General features: G+C 50.3%; 1 protein-coding gene across 1 annotated transcript; it reads left to right on the top strand.

Annotated features, from left to right (window-relative positions):
- Positions 1-208: 208 nt before the first annotated feature.
- Positions 209-24,616, top strand: LOC127022480 (sodium- and chloride-dependent GABA transporter 1-like). Its single transcript, XM_050906099.1, has 14 exons — positions 209-443; positions 5,197-5,328; positions 6,018-6,118; positions 8,660-8,769; positions 9,157-9,289; positions 10,504-10,638; positions 12,505-12,608; positions 12,919-13,043; positions 13,873-13,985; positions 19,424-19,555; positions 20,296-20,398; positions 20,820-20,920; positions 21,704-21,871; positions 24,512-24,616. Exons 1-14 carry the CDS (start codon positions 209-211, stop codon positions 24,614-24,616), a joined length of 1,797 nt encoding a protein of 598 aa, XP_050762056.1.
- The last annotated feature ends 653 nt before the right edge of the window (positions 24,617-25,269 follow it).

A 25,269-nucleotide genomic window follows, 5' to 3' on the forward strand; every position in this document is an offset into this window, starting at 1 on the left:
CCTGATGTGCACCAGTCTATCCAGTGAGTCCAGACCCAGCAAGGCCCTCCCCTAAGCCTGCTACTCTAACACAGGATACCTTCTTTCTCTACTTTCTCATCAGGAGCTTTGCCCAGCGTTTCCCATTTCACCCGTGCTGGCCAGGGTGGAGGCTGCCCTTCCTGCTCCTCCAGCCCCTGAGCAAGAGTGGCCATACATCTGAGTCACGATGGGCAAGATGGACAACACCTCTGTGGAGCTGAGCTCTCCCTCCGAGGTGAAGCAGGCAGCTCTGGAGGAGTCGGAGCCCATCGCCCTCGAGGCCGTGAGCACCAAGAAGAAGAAGATCCCAGACAGAGGCTCCTGGAAGGGGAGATTTGACTTCTTGCTGTCCTGTGTGGGCTATGCCATTGGGCTGGGCAACGTCTGGCGCTTCCCGTATCTCTGTGGCAAGAACGGAGGAGGTAAGAAAAAAGCATAGCGCCTGCGCTCGTCCCTGAGCAGCCTTGTCCCCTGAACGGGCTTCAGTTTGGTGTGGGTCTGGGCAAGTGGCTGGTCCCCTGGCTGAGAGTGCTCCCTCACGATGTGAGTTATTAAGCTGTCGGGAGACTAGTTCCCCCAGTCTGTGGGCTTTACCAGCAAGTGCAAGTTGGGAAGAAGCAGCCCAAAGAAATATAACAAGAAGTTCGAGTTTTGTCAAGCTTCTGCAGTCCAAATTTGCAGGGCTATAACAAAGAGTGTCTGGGGACCTCATTTATTTACAAGGAGGGCTATGCACACACACACCCAGCTGGATGCTGGGACTTTCCCAGGGAAATCAGTTTATATCTGCTAATGGTGGGTTTCTCCTCAGTCTAGTGTATTCTCAAGGGGTAACAGTTTTGCATCTGAGTTTGGGTCACATGTCTGAGGAGTTTTGACTAGAAGCTTTGCATGGACCATAGCAGGGCCATGTAGACATATATACAAGCAGGCATACATACGTACAAAGGCACAGGTAAGTGTCATCATCTGTGGATGGAAATGAGCTTTGACTTATTACAGTGCTGTGAGAAGGGTCACAGTTATCATCTCCGTCCTAATGTTTGGAAAACAGAGGCCACGAGGGAAGGCAGCAGCTGGCAAAGGACTTACAGTAACTGTGATGCAGCTGGCAGCAGTGCCTTCCTCTGCGGACAGCTAACACCAGCTTTTTTAACTCTCTTTATTATTGCCCCTCTACATCCTTTCCTTACCAGTCCTTTGCCGAAACTTTGCCAAACCATTGCAAGGCTAGAGAAAGGCAAGCAGATGGGGAAACAGTGCTGGGCTCGAAATCAAGAAATCTGGGAGATCAGCTTCCTGCCCAGCTACAGACTTTCTGCATGTCTTGGATCCAGTCAGAAAATACACCCTTGTGCCTCAGCTCCCCTCTAAAATGGTGCTATTTCTTCAGCCTTGGCAGGGAGATGCTTTTGTGGAGGGGATTATGAGCTGCTTTGATGACAGTAGAGCAGAGGCTTCCCTCTTAGCTCTTTACTGCCCAGAGTCCCCATCCCCAGTGCCACGTTCATTCATGCTGCTCTGAGGGTTTCTTCTCATGCATATTCTCCACACCTTTTTTCTTTTCCTTTTGCCTTGAATTCCCTTTTCAAAACCTGCTTTGTCTCTGGCTCTTATGACTTCTCATATTGCCAGCCCACTTCTCCTGTCCATGCCGTAGGTGGTGTAGGATGCTCTTCTCCTCCCATCCTGGGAAAGAGGAGAGTGGTCTGGCTCCCTGCAGAGGTCTGTCCATGTAGCTCCATGGCATTTAGCGGGGTCTTGGCCCTTTCTCTGAAGCACATGGAGCGAGCCTCAGTGGGAGACCGGACAGTTATCCGTTTTGACAAGATTTCTAATTCAGTATTTCATTTTGTGCAGAGGCGCGAGTGTGCAGCTGAGCCAGGTGAGGTTTATGGGAATCAGCCAGGTCTACCTAGGGAAGCCTGTGCCACCACTCTGGAGCCACGGTGCGAGTCTGCCATTTTTATCTAGCTACACTCTGGCACCTCACTGCGCTAGCCCTCCTCATATAACATTAGCCCCGTGGCTAAGTCCCAGGACTGGTTTGTAGCCCAGTCTCTGCCCTGTGACTACTGTGCCATCTCAAACACACCAGATATGCGCTGCCCATGGCTCTGTCTCCTCACACATAAAGGTGGGGATGATGATATCTATAATTAGATAAGGGGTGTTTTGAAGCTAAAATCAATCCTATTTGTAAAGTCAGCTGAGATCCTAGGACAGAGGGTGCTGTGGAGGTGTGGAGCGCTATTATTAGCATTAGCAATGGCACACAGGGTGATCTCTGCCCCAGCAGCTGCAGGCACGCAGAGGGGTCAGCCGGCTGTGAGCAAAAATGCCGGACAGATGAAACACGGGAATTGGTGGCTTCCTCCTCTCAAACGCCCTGCCTCGCCTGCTGGTTCATGCCATTCGTGGCAGCCTGTATCACTCGTTCCTCTCACCTCTACCCAGTTTGTTTGCAGGCACGACTGTTCCCGCAGCCGGCAATAATGAGCAGCAAGTGGAGGCTGCTGATGCTGGAAGACAGGCAGGAGAGCTGACGCACGAAAGCGTCACTGGGAGCCGATGCGGAGCAGCGAGGAAGGGTCGCACGGCATCTGATTCGCAATCGGGTGGGCACCGTCTTGGCTCTGCCCCGACGGAGGCGCCTCCGGAGCAGAGCAGACTGTGGGTGGGACTCTAATTTTAGTGTCCTGCATGTGCGCTGCTCAGAGCATGGTCGTGTGGGCTGCTTCCATTACGCACAGGCAAATTGAACTGAATGGAAATATTGTCGTCTCACTTACCACTGTCACATTGTATCAGCTCACGGCTCATTTGCTCGGCATTGTAATCGGGCACATAATTAGGGGATATTCAGCCAGGGTAAGGCAGCCCAGCACAAGGCCCATCCGCTGCGGGGAGCAGGCTTTACCCAAAGTGATGCCTGGGCTCCCTGCTGGCTCTGCACACAGCTGAATGTGCTCAGCTATGACTAACGCTCCAGCCTCTACACTGATTTCTAACCTCATGCAGTCCTTCTGATGTCAACAGGATTTTACCAGACTCTAAATTGACTCTAAATGTGGCTCAGTAGGTGCTAAAAATTGTCTGTGAGATCCTGAGCTTGAATAACTTGAGAGAAGAACATTTCTTTAAATAAGGATCATGCATTTCTCATTTACACATCGAGACTCCAAGCAACGCCATGTAACAGCTTGTAATGCTCAACTTTTGATTCGTGGGCAGTGTTCACCATTTTAAGGATTAATTATTATTCCTTGCTCTACGGCATTAGGAGCTGGAGATGGCAGGCAGGTTTGGGGCTGCACAGTGAGTGCCAGGCGCTATGTGATCCTTCCCTGCCTCCAAGGGCCAGTGCCCTGAGCAGGCAGGGCAGGACCAGCGCCATCACCCCTTTGACCCAGGGACTTTGGAGACAAGTTTGGACTCTCCCAAGGTCACACACAATCATTTGTAGCAGGCCCAGGAACCGAACCAGACCTTTCAGCAGCCCATCCAGGGCCAGAGATTAAAGACCATCCTTTTCTCTCTGTGCCAAGGATTTAGGCACAGGCATGCAAACTTTAGGTACAAATTTCAGAACTGATTTCCCCTCTGGCTGTACAGCACCTGGGGATGTTATCCATGCCTGCTCTGGGACCTGACCCTCCAGAGTGGTAACGTCATTGCCAACAGTCCTCAGTTCAAGGCTGCGGTCTGGTTTGTAGATTTTCCCCTATTCTAGATGATTTTTGTCAAGCCAGGATAAATGCCTGGGTCCAAAAGTTTGTCTGTTTTTTTCTCAATAGTCTAATAAAATCCTTCACCTACAAACCTTCCTGGCCTGCCGTAGATGAAAAATGCGGGATCATCAGGGCTGTGCCCAAATTTCATTAGCTGCTTGCACAGGAGCGAGCGAGGCACTGTGACTGCTGATAAGCTCAGTCTCCAAACTCTACAATGAGGCACAAAGGTAGCGAGGCAGCATCTGTGTCCCTGGAGCAGACCCTGGCTTCCTGCAGGGCTCCTAGGAGGCTGGACCTTGCAGGCTGTGGCTGCTAGAGATAGCGCAGGGGAGGATGCCGAGCAGTCAGCACTCCTCCTGCAGCGATGCTCAAAGCTGTTTGCTCCTCCACGCCAGGCTGCTGGTGAAGCCGAGAGCCTGCACTTCCATGCCAGCTTGCGATTCAGGCTCATGGTCATCGAGCTGTTGGCCCGGAGCGAGTTTTCTCCCTGCCACCCGCTGCCAGCTCCGCTTGCATGCTGTCTCCCATGGACGCCCACGCTGGGTGCTGGCGCCTGCCTCTCCCAGCTGGGCTCAGCTCCCCGCTTGGCAGGCAAGCATCCCCAGCTGGGTGTCCCCTGAGCCAGCATCCCTGGCTGTGCCTTGCTGCTTCCCTGCCCTTGGAGAGCAGCTGCTGGAGCCTGGCTCTGCCAGGTGCAAGCTGGGCTGCAGCTCTCCAGAGTGGCTTTGCTTGTTGGCTCCGTGTTTGCTTTCCCACTAATATCTGGAGAAGAAGACTCTGACAGCTCGGCCCTCCGGCTAGTGCAGAAACCAGTGCCATTCCGAACACGGCCAGCTGCTTCTGAGCAAACTGAGTGTCCCCTCTTTCTCCCCAGCCAGCATCTTCTGCAAGAGTTTGTCCTCCTCAGGAATGATGGCATGCTCCAGCACATGCATGTTACAAGAGCACATACAGTCTTAGCCACAGTTTCCTTAAAAGACTGAAACAGCTATAAACAAAGAAAGTAGCAGCCAATGGCAGATATTCCTGTGCCCTTTTCCCTCAAGGTGAAGAATTGGGAGCTGCTGCAGGTAAGACAGAAAACATCAACAAGAAGAAGTTACCAATGTCAGTGTCCAAGCTTTTGGGTTTGTTGTCAGATTGGGCTTAGCATTGCCCAAATATCTAACAACAAAGTGAGACTGGCAGCACATAGCTAGTGATGCCAGTATATATGTATATATGATACGTATATATCCATAGTGACAGGAACAGATAAGGGGAAGGCAGTGGTGATCTCAATGGGAGACTCATTGAACACACTGATTCCAGTTGCAAACTGTCACCTCCGAGCAAATCTGCTCCTTGTCACGTGGGTGCTGCGGAGCAAGAAACCACAGCTGGAGGCATTTACTTCTTGGTAAAAGGGGGAGCTGTCTGATAACATTGCTCCTTCTTTCAGGGGCCTTCCTCATCCCCTATTTCCTGACGCTGGTGTTTGCTGGGATTCCTCTCTTCCTGCTGGAAACTGCTCTGGGCCAGTATACCTCTGTTGGCGGACTGGGAGTCTGGAAATTAGCACCCATGTTTAAAGGTACTGTACTGTAAGTTTGTGAAGGCAATAGCGCGTAACTACAGAAAAAAACCCCTTAATGGTCTGGGACGCAAATCAGCACATCCCTGGGGACTGGGATGGGGTGGCAGGTGACGGGAGCTTTTTCGCTCTGTCTTTATCAAGCTGTCCTTGACCCTGATGCCTGCAGTCACTAGCATCACTGTGCTCTGTTCAAGCAGTCTTGCATGGTGACAAGGCGCTTTATGAGCAGCAGTGACTGTGATGGAGGGGCTCTGGTTGCAGAAGACCTGCCCCAAGCCCCCCAAGTGGGCTCCCTTTAATTGCATGGGAAAGCTGTAGATAGGGGACGTGAATCTGTCAGCATGTCTGGAGTAGCAGCATTCTGGAGACCAGTGGTGATTTAGAAAGACCTTGGATGTGGGAAAGAGCAATTCTGTCAGGGAAGTGACCAGATCGTGTTTTCATGGAGCCCTGAAGTACCTGTAGCATACTGAAAGGTAGCAGTGTTCACCCAGCGGAAATGGGTGCGTGAGAGATGTGAGAGAACAAGCCTCCCTTGCTGACCAGTTCAGTGTAGCTGTATCAGGTGCTGCATTGATGAGCTGGTTCGCTTTTTCTGGCTCTGCCACAAAACTGGTTGTGATGTCCGTGAGCACAGTTGGGCACTGGAGACCTGGATTGATGCTGCTCTCTGCCTTCATTCGCAGGAGTGGGGCTGGCAGCTGTGGTTCTCTCCTTCTGGCTGAACATCTACTACATTGTCATCATCGCCTGGGCTCTCTACTATCTCTTCAACTCTTTCACCACGGTGAGTCACAGACATGTCTGCAGCATGGCATTGTCTGCGCTCTGGGTCCTTACTCCCTGCTTTATGGGGAGGAGTTGTTTATGCCACAACACGTGCACTAACTGCTTGTAGTTTGTGCAAAGAGCCTTCGTCAGCACCCTGCTGGACCCTTCCCAAAGAGGGCAGTCGTGTAGAAGATGGGTACTGATGCTTGTCCTCTGGAGACGGTGGTCCTCTGGAGCGGATGGTCCCGTCCCCTCTCTGGGAACTGTTACCAGTTACATCAGTCTTCAAAACCCACCCTGTGTCTCTGTCATATTTCTAGAGCTGTGTGAATCTAAGAGCTGCACATTTCCACAACTGGTTTTGTCACAACATGTTCTTATTACCCGGGACTTAGTCCTGATCTTAATTAGTCCTCATTTACGCTTTTCTTGATAAATGAAATCCCAGGGATTTTTTCTGCTGGGAAAATGTTTCAGAAAGCATTTAGACATCTGCTTGTGGCTGTCCCTTGGCATGTACTTTGGCATTGTGGTTTACAGTGGGTTCCTCTTCCATAGCAGAGTCTTCTACCGTACAAGGTCAGAATCACGCCCCACATTAACTTCTAGGTAGCTAAATGATTTATTTCAGCCCAGCAGCTGGGAAGAGCTCCCTTAACTTAACTCTCTGAGCAACCTGCAGCCTTAAAGACATCAACTCCATGGTTCAAATGGGATCTTTTTTCATTTAGGTATAACCCTGAAATGCTGTTATGAATGTTGTACATCCAGTTTCACGTTTTGTTTGATCAAAAATTTCAAGTATCTATCAAGACTTTTGCTAAAATATTCTGTTTGGCATTCCCAGCTGTGTTTCTACCGCCAACACCCACTGTAGGCTCCTGGGTCCAGGACAAAATTGTCAGTCGTGAATGATTATGTGGACCCTTGGGGGATGAACAAAAGTCTACCCCAGAGGAACCCATCCCCGTTCCGCCCTGAGCAGGATGCATCTTAGCATGAGGCTTTGATACAGTCAGGTGTCACAGACCCAACTGGTGACAGTGCTTGTATCTACACAGGCAGCTCCAGGTGTTCGGCTCAAGGCCTTTTCTTTTACCAGAGATAATTCCAGATTCCCCAAAGGAGCCAAGGAACAAATAAAAAAGCTAGGCTGATGCCTGTCCCCTGTTCCTCCTAAATTTGACTAGGAGTATTTTGAACTTCAACAGGAACCCAGCTTGCCTTCTGCAGTTTCTCTCCTCTGAAATTCAGAGGAAAGGGAGCAGCAACAAACCGTCCCCCTGCCTGCCCCTCCTTATAAGAGCTGCACAGCGTCTCTGATGTGAAACCGCTTGGCTGAAGGGCTGCTGCGCGGTGCTGCTTGAGCCATTGCATTTGCTTCAGTGCAATTAGCAAGCCCACAATGAAATCACTGGGTGGGTACAAACAGCCTGGGTGGCCACCGGGGTGTCCCCACCTGCCCCTCCCATAGCCCTTCTTCTGCTAAGCCAGCGTGAATGTTAGGAGGTATCACCTGCTGGAGTGAACTGATTTAGATGGGGGGTGAAGGCAGCACTTAAAGGTACTGATGCCGCAAAGCACTTAAAACACAGATAATATTTCTAAAGGGGTCTGTGTTCGTGGATGAACAGGAATGGATACAAACATCTTCTTAAAGCTTTGTTGAGCTGGAGCCTGAGGTCTTATCTGCAGAGGGAAATCATCCAGAATAGCCGTTCTGCATTTATCTACATGTACTGCACTCAGGAAATGAGATCGCTGCACATGGAGGCATATCTGAGCTGCCCTTGTTGGGCTACCTCGGCTGTGGCACTACACGGCATGGGTGAGTTGCCCTGAGTGCTCACACAGCCCCTGATGCTGCAGTTTCATTGCTTGCAGCGCCAGAGCTGATTGTATTAAATCTGTAGTGGTGTGCTGCCGTCACACTGCTACCTATCGTGTAAACATCTCCCAGGAATCCCTTTGTGCTGCTGGTAATCAGGCAGGGGACAGCATGAAATAGCCACTACACTTTAAATTTACTCCTGGGCTTATGTTGCAGTAGTTCATTCGTGTAGACAAACCGTTAGCCCCCATTCTCAATGCCACATTGCTTTTTAAGCATTGGAGCTTGGTATAAATGAGAGAGAAGAAACAAATCTTTGTGCAGGAAAGTCCAACCACTTGTTGAGTGAAGCTAGCCAAAAGCTGTAATGATTATAAACACAATATCCCCCGGTAGCTATTTTAATTACTAGCTATTAATTACCAACAGTTAATTGGAAAGGGCTTTCTATCTGGGGAATTGCTAACATTTTATTAGAGCTACAGCATTGCCCTAATCACGTCGTGATACTGTTTCCTGGAAAATATGTGTCACAATTTATCATTATTTTGGAAAATCGTTTCATGCTTTTGGCTGCAAGGTTCCTGCCCATCCAGAGGAGCCACCCATCCTCTTTGCAAAAAGAAAAAGGGGGTTTAGTTTAAAAGAAGCCAAATTTCACTTCTCGCCGCTGCCCTTGGGAGATGTCACGTTAATGATAGCCCTGTTGTCCTTGTGCCGGTGCAGGACCTGCCGTGGCAGAGCTGCGGGAACGCCTGGAACACCGACCGCTGCTTCTCCAACTACTCCCTGGGCGACACCACCAACCTCACCAGTGCCGTCACTGAGTTCTGGGAGTACGTCCACAGCCTGCCTACACCAGGTTTCTCCCCCTCGCCGTGGCCGTCACGCCTGCTCACCGGGGCTGCCGCTGTGCCTGCCGGCACATTTCCTTGGACAGCCTTGTCAGGAGGGCATCAGAGCCGGCCATCGGCCGGGGTGGGCATGGGCATGGGGCACGCTGTGCAGCCATAGGTCAGATGGATAGAGAGGATAACAGCCTCTCCACCTCTCTTCTCCTTCCTTTATCCCATCACGATGAGCCTCAGGTCCCTTCAGGGGTTTTTGCAGGCTCTCGTGTTTGTCTGCACCTGGCCCTTCGCCCTCCAGCCGCCTCTGGGATCTCTGATCCCTCTGCCCCCAAGGGTCGGACTTCCCCTTAACGCAGCCTCTCCCACCCCTAGGAGGAACATGCACCAGATGTCCGGGGGCCTGGGGGAGCCCGGCACCATCCGCTGGCCCCTGGCCGGCACGCTGGCCCTGGCCTGGCTGCTGGTCTACTTCTCCATCTGGAAGGGCGTGGAGTGGACGGGCAAGGTACGGTGCGAGGACCAGGTGTTTCGGTGCTGCCTCTCATTGCCGCGCTCAAGTCTCGGCTGTCGAAATGTCCTCCGGACTCAATTTTGTTTGAGTGCCTATAACTAAGGTTATGGTGTTTTGAGGCAGAATCGCAGTAGATGCTATTAAATTCCTGACATTTACCTTTCACGGTTGTAAAAATTGCTACAGTGTTTACGGTAATTTTCATTCTAAGCGTGGAGAATATCTCTTCCCTGTAAAGTCATGGGTCTGAGCGCTCAGTCTCTTTGGGAAGAGACTTGGGAAGAGATTTTCAGAGATTACTTGCATTTCCCACCTTGGGACAGCCCTTTGAGAGAGCGAGGCCTCTTCTGGGCTCTCCCTTTTGAAAATCACTGTCTCTTAAAATGCTGCTGGTGGAAAAAAACCGCACCACCTCCTTTGAAAATTTTCCTGCTGCCCTTTAGGTATTGGTGGGAGACCTTCAGATCAGAAGCACGTTGTTATTTACTGTGTAGCATTTCAGGCTAGCACAGCGGAAAGGTAATTGCTTAGTTTAGTGAAACAGCAATGCCGAGATACTGAGATGTGTTATTTAGAGCACAGCGTGGTGTAGCGGGACAATATTATGAAAGGAATAATCTAGAGGAGAGATCAGAAAGAAGCGCTTCAGGCATAGGTCACCTAAGCTGTTAACTTCCTCGGTGGCTCTCAAACAGGTTTTAGCTATGCAGCCACAGCAAAACCCCGACGATTGCCGGTACGGGCCCTGTGATGAGGGATGGCACGTACCTGCGAGTCCCTGAAACAGTGCTGAAAAGAAAGTGGTGGAGTCAAGACGACTCACGTGGCTTGATGCACTGGACTAGAGAAACACCAGCTTTAGCTCTGCAAAATAAGGATGTGATGACTTAAAGGGATTACTTCTGTGGACTAAATTTATCCCTGTGCAATTCCCTTGTCTTTGGGCAATTCATCCAGACTTTAGCATGCTACTTTTGCGATTAGTGCGCCCTTGCATGTCATTGGCAGGGAGAAACCTCAAACAGCCAGAAACATTACTAGCATGGGAATGGGAGACAGAAAACGCAAGGAAATGCTGCCGAAAGCAGCTGTGTGCGGGGAGCCTGTCCCCCTCACAGGGGGACACGCCGGACGCAATGCCACCGAGGGCAGGAAACCTCCTGGACACTGGTGGGCTGATGGCTTCTCTCCCATGGTGTCTTTTGCAGGTGGTGTATTTCTCAGCCACCTACCCCTACTTCATGCTTTTCATCCTCTTCTTCCGGGGAGTCACGCTGCCAGGAGCCAAGGAGGGGATCCTCTTCTACCTCACGCCCGACTTCAGAAAGCTCTCCGACTCCGAGGTTTGTAGCCTAGTGAGGAAAGCTCTTACCTCCCGGTTGTCTCCGCATTAGTCTTCCCTGGGCACTTCCCTTGAATATTTTAAGTATTAAAAAAAAACCTGGAATAATTCCCCGTTCAATCAGTCACAACCCTCGCAGGCTGAGACAAAGCTGAAGGGCAGGCCCTTCGTGGGTGGAAGTCTGTGCAGCAGCTCTGTTGTACTCAAGCAGTGTTATCCGTAGAGCAGGAGGGGTCAGAAATCACCCCAACGAAGGAAACTCCCCTCAGGGCTGGGAATGCCTCATTTCACTGACTATCCCAGGGCTGGTGATTTGGTCTTGATCTGGTGGTCCCAGAGAAAGGACGATGTGGTGGTGCTGGCATGGGGGCCTCAGAAGCAGCACAAGCACAACAGTACACACAGCAGCAATTTTTGGAAGTGGTTAAATGATGAGTGGTGGCTGGTAACGTTGCCTTGGTCAGTGGAAGCACAGAAGGGACCCAGGAGGAGCACGGAGGCTTGCAAAGGCAAAGTTTTTCAGGAGACACAGACTCTGCCTTTTGCAGCAGCAATGCTCCTGTGGGTCCAGAATCACCAGTCACGTGTGAGCAGGGACAACTGGACACCCATCATTTCCTGAGGGGTCCCAATGATCCCTCTCACAGGACACTCACTGTAACTGTACTGCCAGCTGCATTGGCTCTAATGCTGGAAACAGGGGTCTCAAGACCAGAAGAGTTGTTTCCATACTATGCAATTAAGAAATGAACAGTCCGCCCCTTTTTCTTGTGCCTTCTAGGCTTTAAGACCTTAAGGCACCGGGACCAGCTTTGCAAGCTGTCCTCTGCAGTTGTTTGCACAAGAAACTCCATGTTGGAAAATCAAAGACATGCTAGTGGAAGAGGAACAGAGGGGGTGAGCGTGGGATGTGGGTCTCTGAAGGGCGCAGCATCCCTTGGGGGCCAGCTGTGAGAAAGCAAGCACACACACACAAATTCAGACGATGCGCAAGTCCTTTCTGACCTGCACCAGGGGCTCAGGGACATGGTTCAGAAAATGGGATGCACGACCCTTCCTCCATCCCCATCCATCCCTGGAAGCAGCCTCAAGCCACAGGTTTCAGAGGGCTGGGGATGTACGTCTGGTGCTGGGCCAGGCTGCGCTCTTGATGTGCTTGCCGCATGGGAAGGATGAAGACTCCCTGCTCCTCCTCCTCCTCCTCCTCGAGGAGGCATTGCTTTCTAGCAGGCTCCCTCCTGACACTGCAAGCAGGAGAGGCATATGCCACATCCGTGACTCAGTGCCCTGTGTTAAAGGCCCCTGGCAGCCCCGTTCCCCTGGGGGGAGGCGCAGGGTCCCTGCTGACCCCACATAGCTGCAGCACACGCGGTGGCTCCAGGAGGCAGTGTGCTCCAGCCACATCTGTGCGACACAAATGCACAGCGTCACCACCCCGCAGGCAAAATGAGGCTGCACCAGCCTTCTCCGTTACTCTCCTCTCCACCTGCACCACCATCCCTGAGCTCTACCTCACCCTGGAGATAGATGTTCAGAAAGGCACAGAAAAAAGTCTGTTCTTCAGACATGTTCAGCCCCCTTGGCAGTAACACAGCTACAGGTTTCAAGGTGGCTCCTGTGACATTTCCAGCCACTGGCCCAAACATTTCCTTGGCGCTTGGGTCAGCAGCCAGCATCGCAGGCACCCATGGCCCTAGTGACAGGGTGCCCGCATGTCCTGACCACCCCAGTGGGCTGGATGGCCAAGCCGTAGCCCCACGGTCTGCGTCCAGCCCCCTCACTAGCCCTGTACTGAGCTGCTGCAGGAGATGTGTCTGCAGCACGGAGTCTCTCACGCAGCACTCCTCTCCGGGCTCCTTCTCTGCAGGTCTGGATGGATGCAGCCACGCAGATCTTCTTCTCTTACGGCCTGGGGCTGGGGTCCCTGATCGCTCTGGGGAGCTACAACACTTTCCACAACAACGTCTACAGGTCTGTTGGGTTTTTTCCAGCCTCCTGCGTGGTGGGGAGTGCTCATGGGTGAGGGAGGCGGTCACGGTGAGTCTGGGGTGCCTGATCTCCAGTGTCCCCTGGCTGGCAACATGCAGCCTAGGGGGCACGCTGCGATCATCGTAGCAGGGCTCCCCCACCTGCAGGACACTTAACACGCTACCCGCGCTGCCTCTCCAAGGCACGGGAACTGCTCTCGGCAGGGCTTGGTCTTTTGTTTACCCCACCTTTCGCTCCTGGCCTCTTGGTAGGGACCTGCAGGTGGTTTCTTTTCTTTCCTTCTCTCTTCCAGAGACTCCATTATTGTCTGCTGTATAAACTCCACCACAAGCATATTTGCCGGATTTGTTATTTTCTCTATTGTTGGCTTCATGTCGCACATCACAAAAAAGTCGATCTCAGAGCTGGCCTCCTCAGGTAAGCAGGAACCCAGGTTCAAACGCAAGAGCAACCTTTGAGAGCAATTTGTCAGTAAGCATGGGATGCTCCCAGGCCTGTCCTGACCGGGACCCAAGTGTGCAACCCTCTTTGCATGCCCTCCCACCAAGATGGGTCTCAGGCACCTGTGGCTGATATTCATTGCACTCTGGTGCAAGGGACATCTCTGCCTGCTTTTAATGTTCACCTTCTTTTAGTGCTGAAGTTTTATGTGCTTTTGCTGCAGTGAAATATTTAGGCCATTTGCTTTCTGAAACCTTCCTATGGAGAATAGATACTGCCTATGTTTTCAGTAGATGTGATCAAAATTTGGAGTCCCTTTTCCATGCGAAATTTTGAAATTGTAATCTCAGAATAATTTTTAACCAAGATGGGACTGTGTCTTTTTGCACAAAGACATATTTTGAAATTGCTGTCTTCCCAGAGAAAGCTTTTATCTCGAGAAACAGCATTTTGTGGTGGAAAAAAAAAGACATCAGGAAAGTTATAACCAGCTCTGAATATCAGTTTATTTTTCTAGCAAAGTGCTCCAGCTCCATTTGGTAGCAGTAATTTGATGACTTTCTTGCTTGCAGGAAGAGAAAAGGCAAAGCGTTTCTCCAGTCATTCCTGCCTCCCCACCCTACCCCTGTGCACCCCACTGGGTTGGTGTGTCATGGGCGAAGGCTCAGGTGTTTCTAGCTCCTATATTAAATACCTGCAATTCTTGACTGTGATCGTTGTCTCTCTGTTCAACTGTGGCCTTTAGCTCAGACTTGCCATCATATGCTTTATAAACATGGGCTCATCACTCTTTTCATTACCGCAGGCCCTGGACTGGCTTTCCTCGCCTACCCGCAGGTTGTCACACGGCTGCCTCTGTCCCCGCTCTGGTCAATCCTCTTCTTCTCCATGCTGATGATGTTGGGTCTGGATAGTCAGGTGAGACAACCCAGGGACAAAGTGGGATAAGGTACGAAGATATCTTCAGATATGATGGTGGTGTCCCCTTCTGCACCTTGGGACAGTGCTGAGCAGGGTCTTTTCTTACTCTTCATGGTGAGATGCAGCTGCATGAAACCAAACCTCCCATGTGGTCATTGCCTGTGTGCTCTTCCCTAATGTAGGCATACACTGCAAGTGTGGTGGTATCTGACCACTACCCAATGCACCAGTCCTTGTCCTCCTGCCAATTAAGAGTAATGACCTGCAGCAATTAAGAGCTTCCTGCAGCCCAGCAGAACCAGTCAGCCTTATAAGACAATCACCACTTCCCTGTAGGAGGAGAGGATCTTTGGAAAGCTTTTCTTCATTCAGATCAATTTTTGGCCCTAGTGAAGTGCTGGTGCTGCTGCATGGGCACAACATGTCCCCATCTTGCTGGGTGACCCTGGGGGCTGAGCTCACAGGCTCTAAGTAGAGCTAGTGGGAAACTATCCCTGCCAAAATACTTTGGGGCAAAGGAAAAAGGAAAAAATATTTCTTTCAAGTAATAACTGCTTTGTTCTTGTAAGACATGATTCCCCCCACCCCCAAAATAGGTATGTGAAATAAGGGCAATCAGTATTAACTGCTTTATTTCGTGCCTGCGTGATAACAGTTTGTGGTCATCGCAGCTCTCTTGGTATTTTGTGAGAAGTTCAGTCTGGATGCTTTGGATTTTCTTACTGTATCACCTTGACCAAACTGCATTTCCTGTGAGGCAAGAAAATGGCATTACTTTGGCTTACTTTCATAGGTTAGGGTAGAAAGTCTCCATCTTCTCTACACCCAGGAGCTGGGAGGAGCATCTCTGCACAAGGTACCAGTCCCCAGCCAGAGCCAGTGCTCTGGCGCAGTATCAACAGGTTGCGCTGAGAAAAGCAGCAATGCAGCGTTTGAATTAGGGCTCTCCCATGGTGTGAGGACGGTGGTTTGATGCAGCGTTTCGGCATTGTTGTTGATAACAGAAGTTCCCCTGAGCAGAGCTGAAGCACTCTGGCCTGGTTCGTAGGTGAGCAGGGGTAGGTCCTGGCAGAAGGAAGGAGCCATGCCTTGGAAAAGGCTGGTGCCTGGGTACCCTGACTGCCTTGCCATCAGGTAAGTCTTACAAGACATTTGAGGGGGAAGCAGCTGCATGTAGCAAAAGGTTTCTACCCTGCCCTCCTCCGAGCCCTCACAAAACAAAAGAAAATAATGATCTCTGTGTTTTTACAAGCAGTGATACTTTTTTTCTGATAATTCAGCATAAAAGTAGGTACCCAGTGAAGCAGTGAATTGCAGCGTCCCTCCCTTTTGAGCGCATCAAAATCAAAGGCTCCTTCAAAAGCCTGTGCTTGGTCTGTCACATCCTCCCCTGTGCCCGTGTGCTCTTCCCTTCCAGTGCAAACCACCAGTACAAAATGGATGCTCTCTTGGATTACAGGTAGCGTTCATAAACCCAAGTCTAGTTCATAATCAGACTCAGACCTATTCCTGAAATATCACACCTGGTTTCCAGGAAAATCTAATCAACCAAATCTGGTTTTCAATTATGGCACACTCCCATAAACACATCATAAAGCTCACGTCTGCATTACCACAGACAGTATTTGGCAAATAATTTCAAATAATGACTAAATGTTCCAAAAGAAGCTACATTTACAGAAAAAAATATTACTCTCCATGGATTATTCACTCAGCACTGGTAAATAGTTTGAGACATGACAATAAGCCCTCTAAGCACTGTGTGGAATTTATTTGCTGCATTTGCTTCTGAAATACCACTTGAAATTCTCCAAGTCCCTTCTGACAGCTAGGCTCGGAGGGCAGGCAGTCCGTGGGGGGCTATCATTGCCTGGAGGAGGAGGGGCGCGGGGGGGAACGAAGCATCAAAAGGAAAACAAGCTTTTAAAAAAGCACAGATAAATACATGTGAAGAAGCTTTCTGTCTGCATGCTGGAGCTCTGATTCAGTCAAACACACCATTAACAGCATGGTAGCTTATGCGCATAAAACAAATAACACAGGCTGCAACAATGGCTGCAATTGCACATGCATTTTGAAGCATCCAGTTTAAAAAAAAAAAAAGAGATGGTTTTTGCTATGTGCTGACTAAATATCATTTGTGGTATTTGCAGATGGGGAGCAGCCATTTTTCATTTGGGTCAGCAGCCCAATGCATGAGGCACGGCAGGGCCATAGGGCATTTCTTGCACCCCAGGGCTGCTGGGCTGGGGCTGCCCCTTGTCCCCTGCTGGTCTGTAGGCACAGCAGCGATGCTCGGAAGCCCGGCTAGCAAAGGAAGGTAGGGCTGAGATCTGTGTTTGCGATGCAGCGACAAGCCCCAACCCCTTAACAATGGTGGGAGTAGGTCCACCCGTGTCCATAGCTTCAATAGCGAGTCTTCTGCAGATGCAGCACAGCTACATCTGCCTCTTTCTGCCAGGGTGCTCATCTTGTCTGCCGTTACTTGAACGGGAGGAATGACCTATATTGATAGACACGCGCCTCCCTCCTGTGCCCCCGCTTGCCGCTCGTGTGCCTTAATGTTCATTCTGCCTCTGATCCATCCGGGCTTTAGCTCTCTTGCGTCTAGACCCTCTTGCATAATATGCTAATGCTTTCTTTTAACCTACCAGTTTCCAGGTCAGGCGTTTTCTCCCCAGGGGAGCTAGCAAGCCTTGTGACTGCAAGCCTGTGTCTGTCCCATGTGAGGCTGCCTCTCACAGGTTATTCATGAAGATTTCCAGCTGCCAGCAGCGAGACCCACTCTCATGGCTCTCTGCTGCACATCTGGCAGCTGTGGTCGAATGCCCCACAGGCCCATGGGTCCCGGTCAGGGTGCTCTGCGTGGCTGAGGAGGGAATAGCAAGCCACCTATATTGACTCCCAAACCCAGATTATCGGACCCAGCAGCTTGTGTAATGATTAAGCCCTTGAAGGGGAAAAAGATCAAAAGAGAGGAGTGAATGGAAATAAAATCTTTAGGAGAGAAACAATATCATGGGGCGAGGCATGAGGAAGAACAGAATATGTGCTAAAAATTGTGGCTGGAGACGGTGACAAAAATGAAACTTCTTGGAAAGCAGACTGAAGCATGCGTGTGTGTGTGTGTGGTGGGTGGGGTGGGGAGGTGGGGGGTGGTGACATGTGTGTGTGTCCACCCACACGCACAAGTGTGCACACAGGGCAAAGGTGAGACCAGGAGGCACCACAATGACCAGATCCTCATCACTCCTGAAAGCAGCATGCTTTCACTCAGGTGCCTACTTATGTCGTGCGAGCATCTAAGGTTGGGTATGCAGGCTGGCAAATGTGGACCCCAGGCCAGCCAGGGAGACACAGTCCTCAGGGTTGGAAAGGTGAGCTTCCTCCAGGCTGCATCCCCTCTGAAGCCTGAGGCTGGCATGAGGCAATTTTCAGTAAATGGTATGAAGGCCATTGCCTGTTTTATGGCTAGAAAAAGCAGCGTACCACCATTTGGTTCCCCACCTCATCCATTACACACCAGCTTAATTTTGATAGGAGACAAAGAGATTTCAGCTCACTTTGTAGCCTTGTTCCCCATCACCCGTCTCCCTGTCTTTCCCTCTGTGCTTTCCCTGACTTCGATCCCTCTGCCTGCACCAAAGGGCTGTTGGTGTTACTCCCTCCTGTTATCTGAGGCATCTTTTCCTTCGCTTCTTCTCCACTGGTCACCCCTTACATCCACCCTCTGCCCCCGACCACCGCTGGCCCCCCTCCGAACCCTTTGCCCTCTCTGCCTTGCCTGGTGCCAGATCACCTGGCCCTGCCCATGGCTCCAGCAGCGCCTCGCCACGCATCCATGTGGAAGGAATAGCTTTCGACAGTGTTTTTTTTGTCACGCCGGCTCTTCACACTGTGGTGCCAGCTCAGTCCTGACTCTTCCAGACAATGAGCCGGGTGGGGTGGGGTGAAGAGCTCACTGTCAATGAGTACAAAGGCAGCTTAACCCATGCCCAAATGGCAAAAGATGCTTTAATAGCACTTGTGTCCAACTTAAAAGGCTTAGCTCATTAAAAATTCGAGTTGAAGCAGTTGAGCTTTGATGCTCTGGGAATACCAGCTTTCCGCACTGCACCGTGTGGATATAAAACCCTGGGCAGAAACATCACCCTGTGCCTCGCTCTGTGCCCAGGTGGAAGCCAGCCCCAGCAGCCAGCAGTGTACAAGCTCTTCCACCGTCGCTGCCCAGCTATAGGCACGGCTCAGACTCCTCGCTTTTCTTCCATACATCTTTCCAGCCCTCTGTTGCTCTTTTTAGTCTTTGTACCTCTACCTCCACCTCCACTGTAGGATTTTTCCTTCTTGTCTCCCTATTCAAAGCTGAATCAAAAAATGCCAGGGCTTTCTAGAGCACTCTCCCAGGGACAGGGAGGTCCCTGACATCCACGAGCAATGAAAACTCTTTCATTTTCAGTGCACTGACTTGTACATTTACTGAGAATGACCAGGGAAGCTAGGAGCTTGCTGCCCTCATAAACTTCCCAGGATTTTTGCTAGAGGCATGATGTGCTCTCTGAGAGCTGTATGTTACCAGTGGTTTCTGGGAGTGAGATATAAAAGCGAATCTCACAATTCATCAAGAAATAGGAGGGAAGGACGCACTTCACATATATACAGTCAAAATGTCCTCAGGCCATAGGGCAGAACTATTAGGAAAACTGATTTGAAGGTAACACTCATGGGGACTTCTTTATGTGTTATGGTGCAGACAGCAGTAATGTACTGTTCCTGGTATGGCACTGCACAAGCCATCCAGGTGTTTTCAGCTCTAGAAAGACCATGTGCCGTGAGGATGGGCTTTTCATGTGCTACATGCATTTAATGTAGGGTGCTTGAAAAAGTGAAATAAAGTCAAGGACTGGGTAGTCAGAGATGTTGTTATTATGCACATGCATGTGAGACTGAGCAGGGGGTAATGCAGCTCCTTAACGAGTGTTTTAGATCACTGAACAGCACAAACACTGTTGCAATAGGCTGAGAAGAGCACACATGGGAAAGGAAGAGCAAGCAAGGTCCTGCATGCGTTCCAGCAGCAGACAGCCGCATTGCTGTGAGAGAGAGCCTGGCAGCATGGGGGAGCAGGGCAGTGGCGGGGAGGCCCTAGAGAGTTCGGGGGAAGAAAGAGGAGGCTTTCCACAGGAGGCAGAATCTATCTCAGCTGATTTTAGGTATTTAACCCTGGTGCTTTTAGCTCCCTCTATATTCAGTGGAGGGAAGGAGGCATCTTTAGAAGATGGTTTGGACCAATTTTGTGCAGAGGTGCCTCCTTTTCTAGTGTCTGCAGAGAGCATTTAAAGCAATGAGGCTCTCAACACTGGAGTTAAATGTAGGAGGTGATGATGTCAGGCTAAGATACTTATATATATGTTTTTGCTGTATACTTTTTCCTGTAGTTCTGCACCGTGGAAGGCTTCATTACAGCCCTGATGGATGAGTATCCTCATCTCTTGAGAGCCAGGAAGAAGGTCTTCATCGCAATAGTCTGTTTCATCTCTTATCTCATTGGATTCTCCAACATCACCCAGGTAGAGATAGCCGTGCTTGTATCTCCATTCATGGCACCTTTCTAGTCACTTTGGCATAGCACACCAGCACTGAAAGCTTTGGGAGAAGTGACAGCATCCCTAGGAGCCATCCTAATGCTGGATAAATGGGCTTGCTCATCCCTGCTACATCTCAAGTGACTTAGGATGCCTCCATAATTTTTACCAGCATCCTGTTGTCAGTCTGGCTTGGTTTTTTGCTGTTTGCAATAAGGGCTCAACCCAACAGAGCCCAAGCTGAGGGAACGCTTGGTGCAAAGGGTTAAGATAACATAAAGAAGACCAGTCTGTTGGGGCCCTGAACCTCTAGGGCTGAAGCCAAGGTTCACATGTGTGGAGGTTAGGGCTGAGTGGTCTGGAGACCATTTGTGGAGCACTGTAGGTTCATGAGGAGGCAAGGCAGCAAAACTCCTGGGAGGGGCAGAGCAGACTAAGTGAAGTGACTCCATCTAAAACAGAGAAAAGTAAGAAATCCTAGTGAATCTCTCCTTTTCTCCTCACCCTTGACCATGTCTGAACAGGCTGGCTAATTGTCTGCAAGAGCACATCAGTTCTGCTGCTGGGAACCAGACTCCAGTGGAAACATTGCAATGCTGGCTCTACTGTCCAAGGAAATTAACATTAAAGACAGCAGATGCAGACAGTAGCAATCCAAGCAGCCGGCTGATATTGTCAACCATTATTTATAACGAAACACTTTGACCCTGGTTTTGTCTCCTCAGGGTGGCATTTATGTCTTCAAGCTGTTTGATTATTACTCAGCCAGTGGCATGTGTCTTCTCTTTCTTGTCTTCTTTGAGACCATCTCAATTTCTTGGTGTTATGGTAAGCACAAAAGACCTCATTCCTTTGTTTTCTCCGTGGGCATGGTGAGTTATTTCAGAAGCCTCCCACAGTGAAGCCAATGAAAACTTTGCGACTGAAAATAGCTTAGGCTGATAACTCCAGAAAATCAGGAGCAGAAGGCTGTTATCTCACTTCTCCAGGCCACCACAAAGACCTCTGCACAAACTGGCAGATGCATAGGGTCCTGCCCTCTGGTCCTTCAAGAGGACACCAGGAACATGGAAGCTGCTAGCACAAATTTGCTTTTGTGGCCCTGTACCACATCCCCTCCAGATAATGCTTCTCATGCCACAGCATTGTGACCCTCTTGCTGTGTCTGGCCTGTGCTGTGTTGTGAGAAGAGGTGATGACCGCGGTGCTGAGATGGGACGTTTTTTTCAAAGCTCATTTCTTCTTGTAGGTGTGAACAGGTTTTACAGGAACATCGAAGAAATGATTGGCTACAAACCTTGCATCTGGTGGAAGATCTGCTGGGCCTTCTTCACTCCTCTTGTCTGCCTGGTAAGAGCTGGGGCATCCTATCTGCAGGAATGGATCCAGAAGGGCCTTTTAGTTTGGATGAACTACAGGGCAAACACTATGTTCTCGACCCAGTATAGGTCTGGTGTAAGGTGGTCCTAGGCAGACTTGAGATGGGTAAAGTAATACAGGAACATCTTTTACTCTGCCCGCTGGAAATCACCCATAAGAAAAGCTCTAGATGATTGTTTTAATCTAAATGAGGCCATCAGTTCTTCATTCCTCTTTCTGAGATGCCAAAAGATAAGCAAATAATTTACTGTTTTAAAAAGATATTATTGGTTCTGGGGAAGGGTCTCAGCTACTCCAGCTCCAGCCTCAGCCCCTGATAGGCTTGTCAGAGCAAAAGCCACCAGCAAATGCAGTATAACTGACTGCAGAGCAATTTTGCCTTTGCTGGTTCCTGTGCTTCCAGCAGGAGTAGTACAGGGAATGGTGTGAGAAGGCCAATGACAGGAAGATGAAGGCTCCTGAGAGCAGCTGTGAGGATGCTATTAACTTACGAGCTGGTGTGGGGGCACTGCTTGTCTGAGTCGTCTAGTGAAGAAGGAAATCAGGGGTATTCCAGTTTCAGCTTTTTACATAGGATAATAAGAAATAATATAAAATTACCACTTGGTGGGCTGAGAGCATCTAGACTAGTTTAAGGAGCTGTCAGGTTGCTGTAAGACTGTTGGGAGCTAAGCGGATAGTGAAGGAAAGAATGGATGGATGGACCCTGATTTTGCATGCCTTCACCTGTGATGGCTGGTGCTTTTTTGCCAGGGCGTGTTCTTCTTCAGCGTGGTGGAAATGACCCCTCTGACACTGGGAAAATACATTTATCCCGCGTGGGGACAAGGCATTGGTTGGCTTATGGCTCTGTCCTCCATGGTACTGATTCCAGGATACATGCTGTACTGTTTCTTCACCTCAACGGGGACTCTCCGGCAGGTATGAACAGCTTCACCACTCCTCTTCTGCTCTCTGCTTAGGGTAAGCCCCCTACTGAACAAAGCCTAAGAAGAACCAAGCAGACTCTGCTCTGACAAAGCTGTCAGAGTATTTCAGGTTGGTGCTGCAGGATCTCTGCACACCCTCCCCTACAGGAGGGTTCAAATCAGCCCCAGCACACAGAACAGCCTCCGGCGACACGGGCTCGCTGGAGAAGACTTACTAGCGCAACTGAGCACTAACATGTCTAAATGGCTGGGAGTACTGCCGGGCAGCACACGGCTGGCTGCATCTGGCCAAGTGGGTAGACCTTCAGGTAGACTCTCCTTAGGTCAGTCCGTTGTACCTCATTGAGCTTTGTGTTGTCATCATCGCAAAAAGGGAGTCCTCTTTCCCTGGATATCTCTTCGGTGCAGGGGACTGGAGCCCTGGAAGAGATTAGGAAGAAATCTTTGCTGTTTCGTAACCCAGAGAAGTCCCAGTTCCCAGTAGTCCCTGGCTATGAGTGTGGTTACCTGGCATGTCTCAGCAGAGAGATCAGCATCCTTACATCTCAGGGCTAGGACCTGCTAGTGAGAAACATGCACAGCAGTAGTTTGTCCTGTGCTTTATAGAGGGCACTCAGTGAATAAGGGGTTAAGAAGCAATGCAGACTTTTATGCAGGACCCACAATACCCACAACTCTGATCTTGTTTAAAACATTTTTTTAAATAATTTGAGCAGGGTTTTATGTAGCAGTGAATCATGAGTCTCTGTATGTCATACCTAGTAATTACTGTTAAGATTTTATTTACAGTGTTGACATTCAGTCTTGAGAGCACTGTGCACAAAGTCCCTGGCTCGATGCTGTCTGCTGCAAGCTACAGGTGTAAGAAGTCACCGCAGTGGTGCAGATTTATGGCTTTCCCAGCCCAGCTGCAACAGCCGCCAGACGCCATCTAAATCCCATGAGTTTATTTCATGGATACTGTATTTTGAATAATGTTTAATTCAGAAATGTTTTGGCTGGAATTGCTAGACTGAGGTCAGCTTCAGGCTCTCTACCTCTGAGGTCAAGTTGCAGGTGAATTTGACTTTCCTTTCTGCCAGCTCTCCATTTGGATGGGCTCTGGTGGGGGAACTGGCTGGGTTTGGTGTCTCGGATCTGCTTTCAGTTGCTGGCCTCTCCTCTGAGGTTGAGTTTAGGTTCTTGCCATTTTGTGTTGAAGGCCAGCAGCAATTCCAACAGTAGGTCCTTTCTCAGATGTTTTGAGGGCTCCTTATCCCCTCATAATATGAGCTGGAAAAGAGGGAAAAGGGAAGACTGCAAATACAGATATGGGTTCAACCCTTAGCTTAGGCTCGATCCTGTTTCCACCAGGGATGGTGAAAGCATGTCCTGGCATCCGGGGGCAGCTCATGAGCATGTTTCCACCCATCCCCTCCGCACCTCGTGCAAACCAGCAGTGCCAGTCAGCAGCGTGAGTGGCTGGTGTGCACGCTCTCTGTCCCGCTCTCCCTCTAACAGCACCCCCACACATCAGGAGACCCAGACCTAATCCCCACTGTTCATAGACCCAGGAGTGAGCAGCAGATGGCAGCAGGAAGAAAGCAGGCTTTTTGTGTGTGTGTGTGTTGGTATCAGAGAGACAGAGAGAATTTTTGGCCTCTTATATGCACAGATACTGGATTTGTTTGTAATAGAGCTGGAGCTGGAGGGAAATTAGATGCCAATGCTGAATTAAGTGGTTTTGACAGACAGGAAAGATTACAAGTCATTTTGATCCTACTGAGCATGAATGTGAGGGGAAAAAAAAGAACATGAATGGCAGAAGCAGCTCAGTGAACATTTCAGGGACTTCACCCAGCAACAGCCACTTCAGCGGTATTGGAGAGTAGGAGCTTGTTTCCCTTTGCTGGAAAGAGCTTCTTCCTGACTTAGTGATGTCTATTCAGGTCAGGCTCAATCCTCCTCTGCCTTTTTTCCTGCAACTTAGTCCCTCCCTGACAGGCAAAAGTGATTCATTCTTCTTCATCACTCCTGATGCTCGGTCCACATGCCTCCAGTAATGACTTGCCCCTCCATATTTTCCTGGGTTCTTGCTTCACTTTGCTTGGCTCTGCAATTTTCATCTGATCAGCTCAGGGTGACAGGAATTGCTGCTGGTGCAAAGGTTTGTGCAGGCAGACTGGTCTGATCTGCATCAGCGGCACAGACCGTAACCTTGTCAGCCTGCTGTAGCTAGTTAGTAATGATTTATAATCAACCCTAGTTGAAAAATTATGGAAACTGGGAAAATGGGTCTGCTTTGAAGCCTGTGACATTGCAGCTCTCTTGTTCCTACTTGCAGCTGGTATTGCCTGGTAGCAGTTTGCCTGTGTTATAAGGGTGATCCCTGTATTTCAGATCAAAGGAGGAGCTGCTGCGCTGTGTGCAGCACCAAAGCAAAGGTGACTTGCAGAGGCGTTGAGTGGATTGCTGAACAGTGCTGGAGGAGTAACTCCTGACGCATGCACTGTCCCCTCGCCCTGTAACTAGGGCCACCTCTGAGGCTTCGGACGAGGGGTCCCAACCCTCAGCTGCTGCCATGCCCTGGCTGTCCCACTGCTGCTGCCCCAGCCCCCCAACTGACACGCTCTCTCTCTTCATTCCCGGGCAGCGTTTGCAGCAGATGACACAGCCCAAGCCAGAGGTGCACGCTCAGAACAATGGCCTCCAGCCAAAGACGTCCTTGAACGGGAGGGTCTCGGATGCCGCCGTCTAGGAGGAGAGCCCGGACCTCCTCGCCCTGCCCTGTAGCTGCTCGTGCCACGTTGTCCCTCGAGCTCCTCCAGTACAGCTTGCTGTCCCTGGCTCCACGGTGGCTTTCACTTGTCAAAGAGAGGACCTGGCGGAGGAACCCTCTCACGTCTCTTCCTCACGGCCCGGCTTACCAAGGCCCTGCACGAGCTGCCACCAGGGCGTTGTGCGGTGACTGTCTTCATCCTGCAACATCCTGGTCCAGGCTCCCAGGGAGGAGCAACCGGTGCCCAGGTCTTCCTCCTCCTGATGAGAGGTGATGTTTCTAGAGAGCTTAGACTGATCGTTGACCACTTCTCTGTTCTTCTTCTTGCCTTTCCATGTGAACCTCCGCAGAGCATCCCATAGCAGCCACCGTGCTGTCACCCCAGAGAGCCAGCTGACACCAGGTTCAAATCCCAGACGGTTGTCCATTGATCTAGCATAAACCAACACTAGCAAATGCATAACTGGAGGGGATGTAGCAGAACGAGGGATTCCAGTGAGGAGTTCAGCATGCTGGTAGCTGTAGGACATCGCCCCGAAACTGGAGAAGGGCATCAGGACAGTGTGTGCTGCTCACAGGTGCCGTGTTTCAGCCCTGCGCAGTCGCCAGCCATTATCACCGCATCCATCAGG

Source organism: Gymnogyps californianus, chromosome 1, assembly GCF_018139145.2.
Source record: "Gymnogyps californianus isolate 813 chromosome 1, ASM1813914v2, whole genome shotgun sequence".
NCBI lineage: Eukaryota > Metazoa > Chordata > Aves > Accipitriformes > Cathartidae > Gymnogyps > Gymnogyps californianus.

Excerpts from the sequence above, each read along its gene's own strand:
- LOC127022480 (XM_050906099.1), top strand. The coding sequence starts at position 209 with ATGGGCAAGATGGACAACACCTCTGTGGAGCTGAGCTCTCCCTCCGAG. Across the intron at positions 444-5,196 it reads CTGTGGCAAGAACGGAGGAG|GGGCCTTCCTCATCCCCTAT; the intron begins GTAAGAAAAAAG and ends TCCTTCTTTCAG. Across the intron at positions 20,921-21,703 it reads TCACTCCTCTTGTCTGCCTG|GGCGTGTTCTTCTTCAGCGT; the intron begins GTAAGAGCTGGG and ends CTTTTTTGCCAG.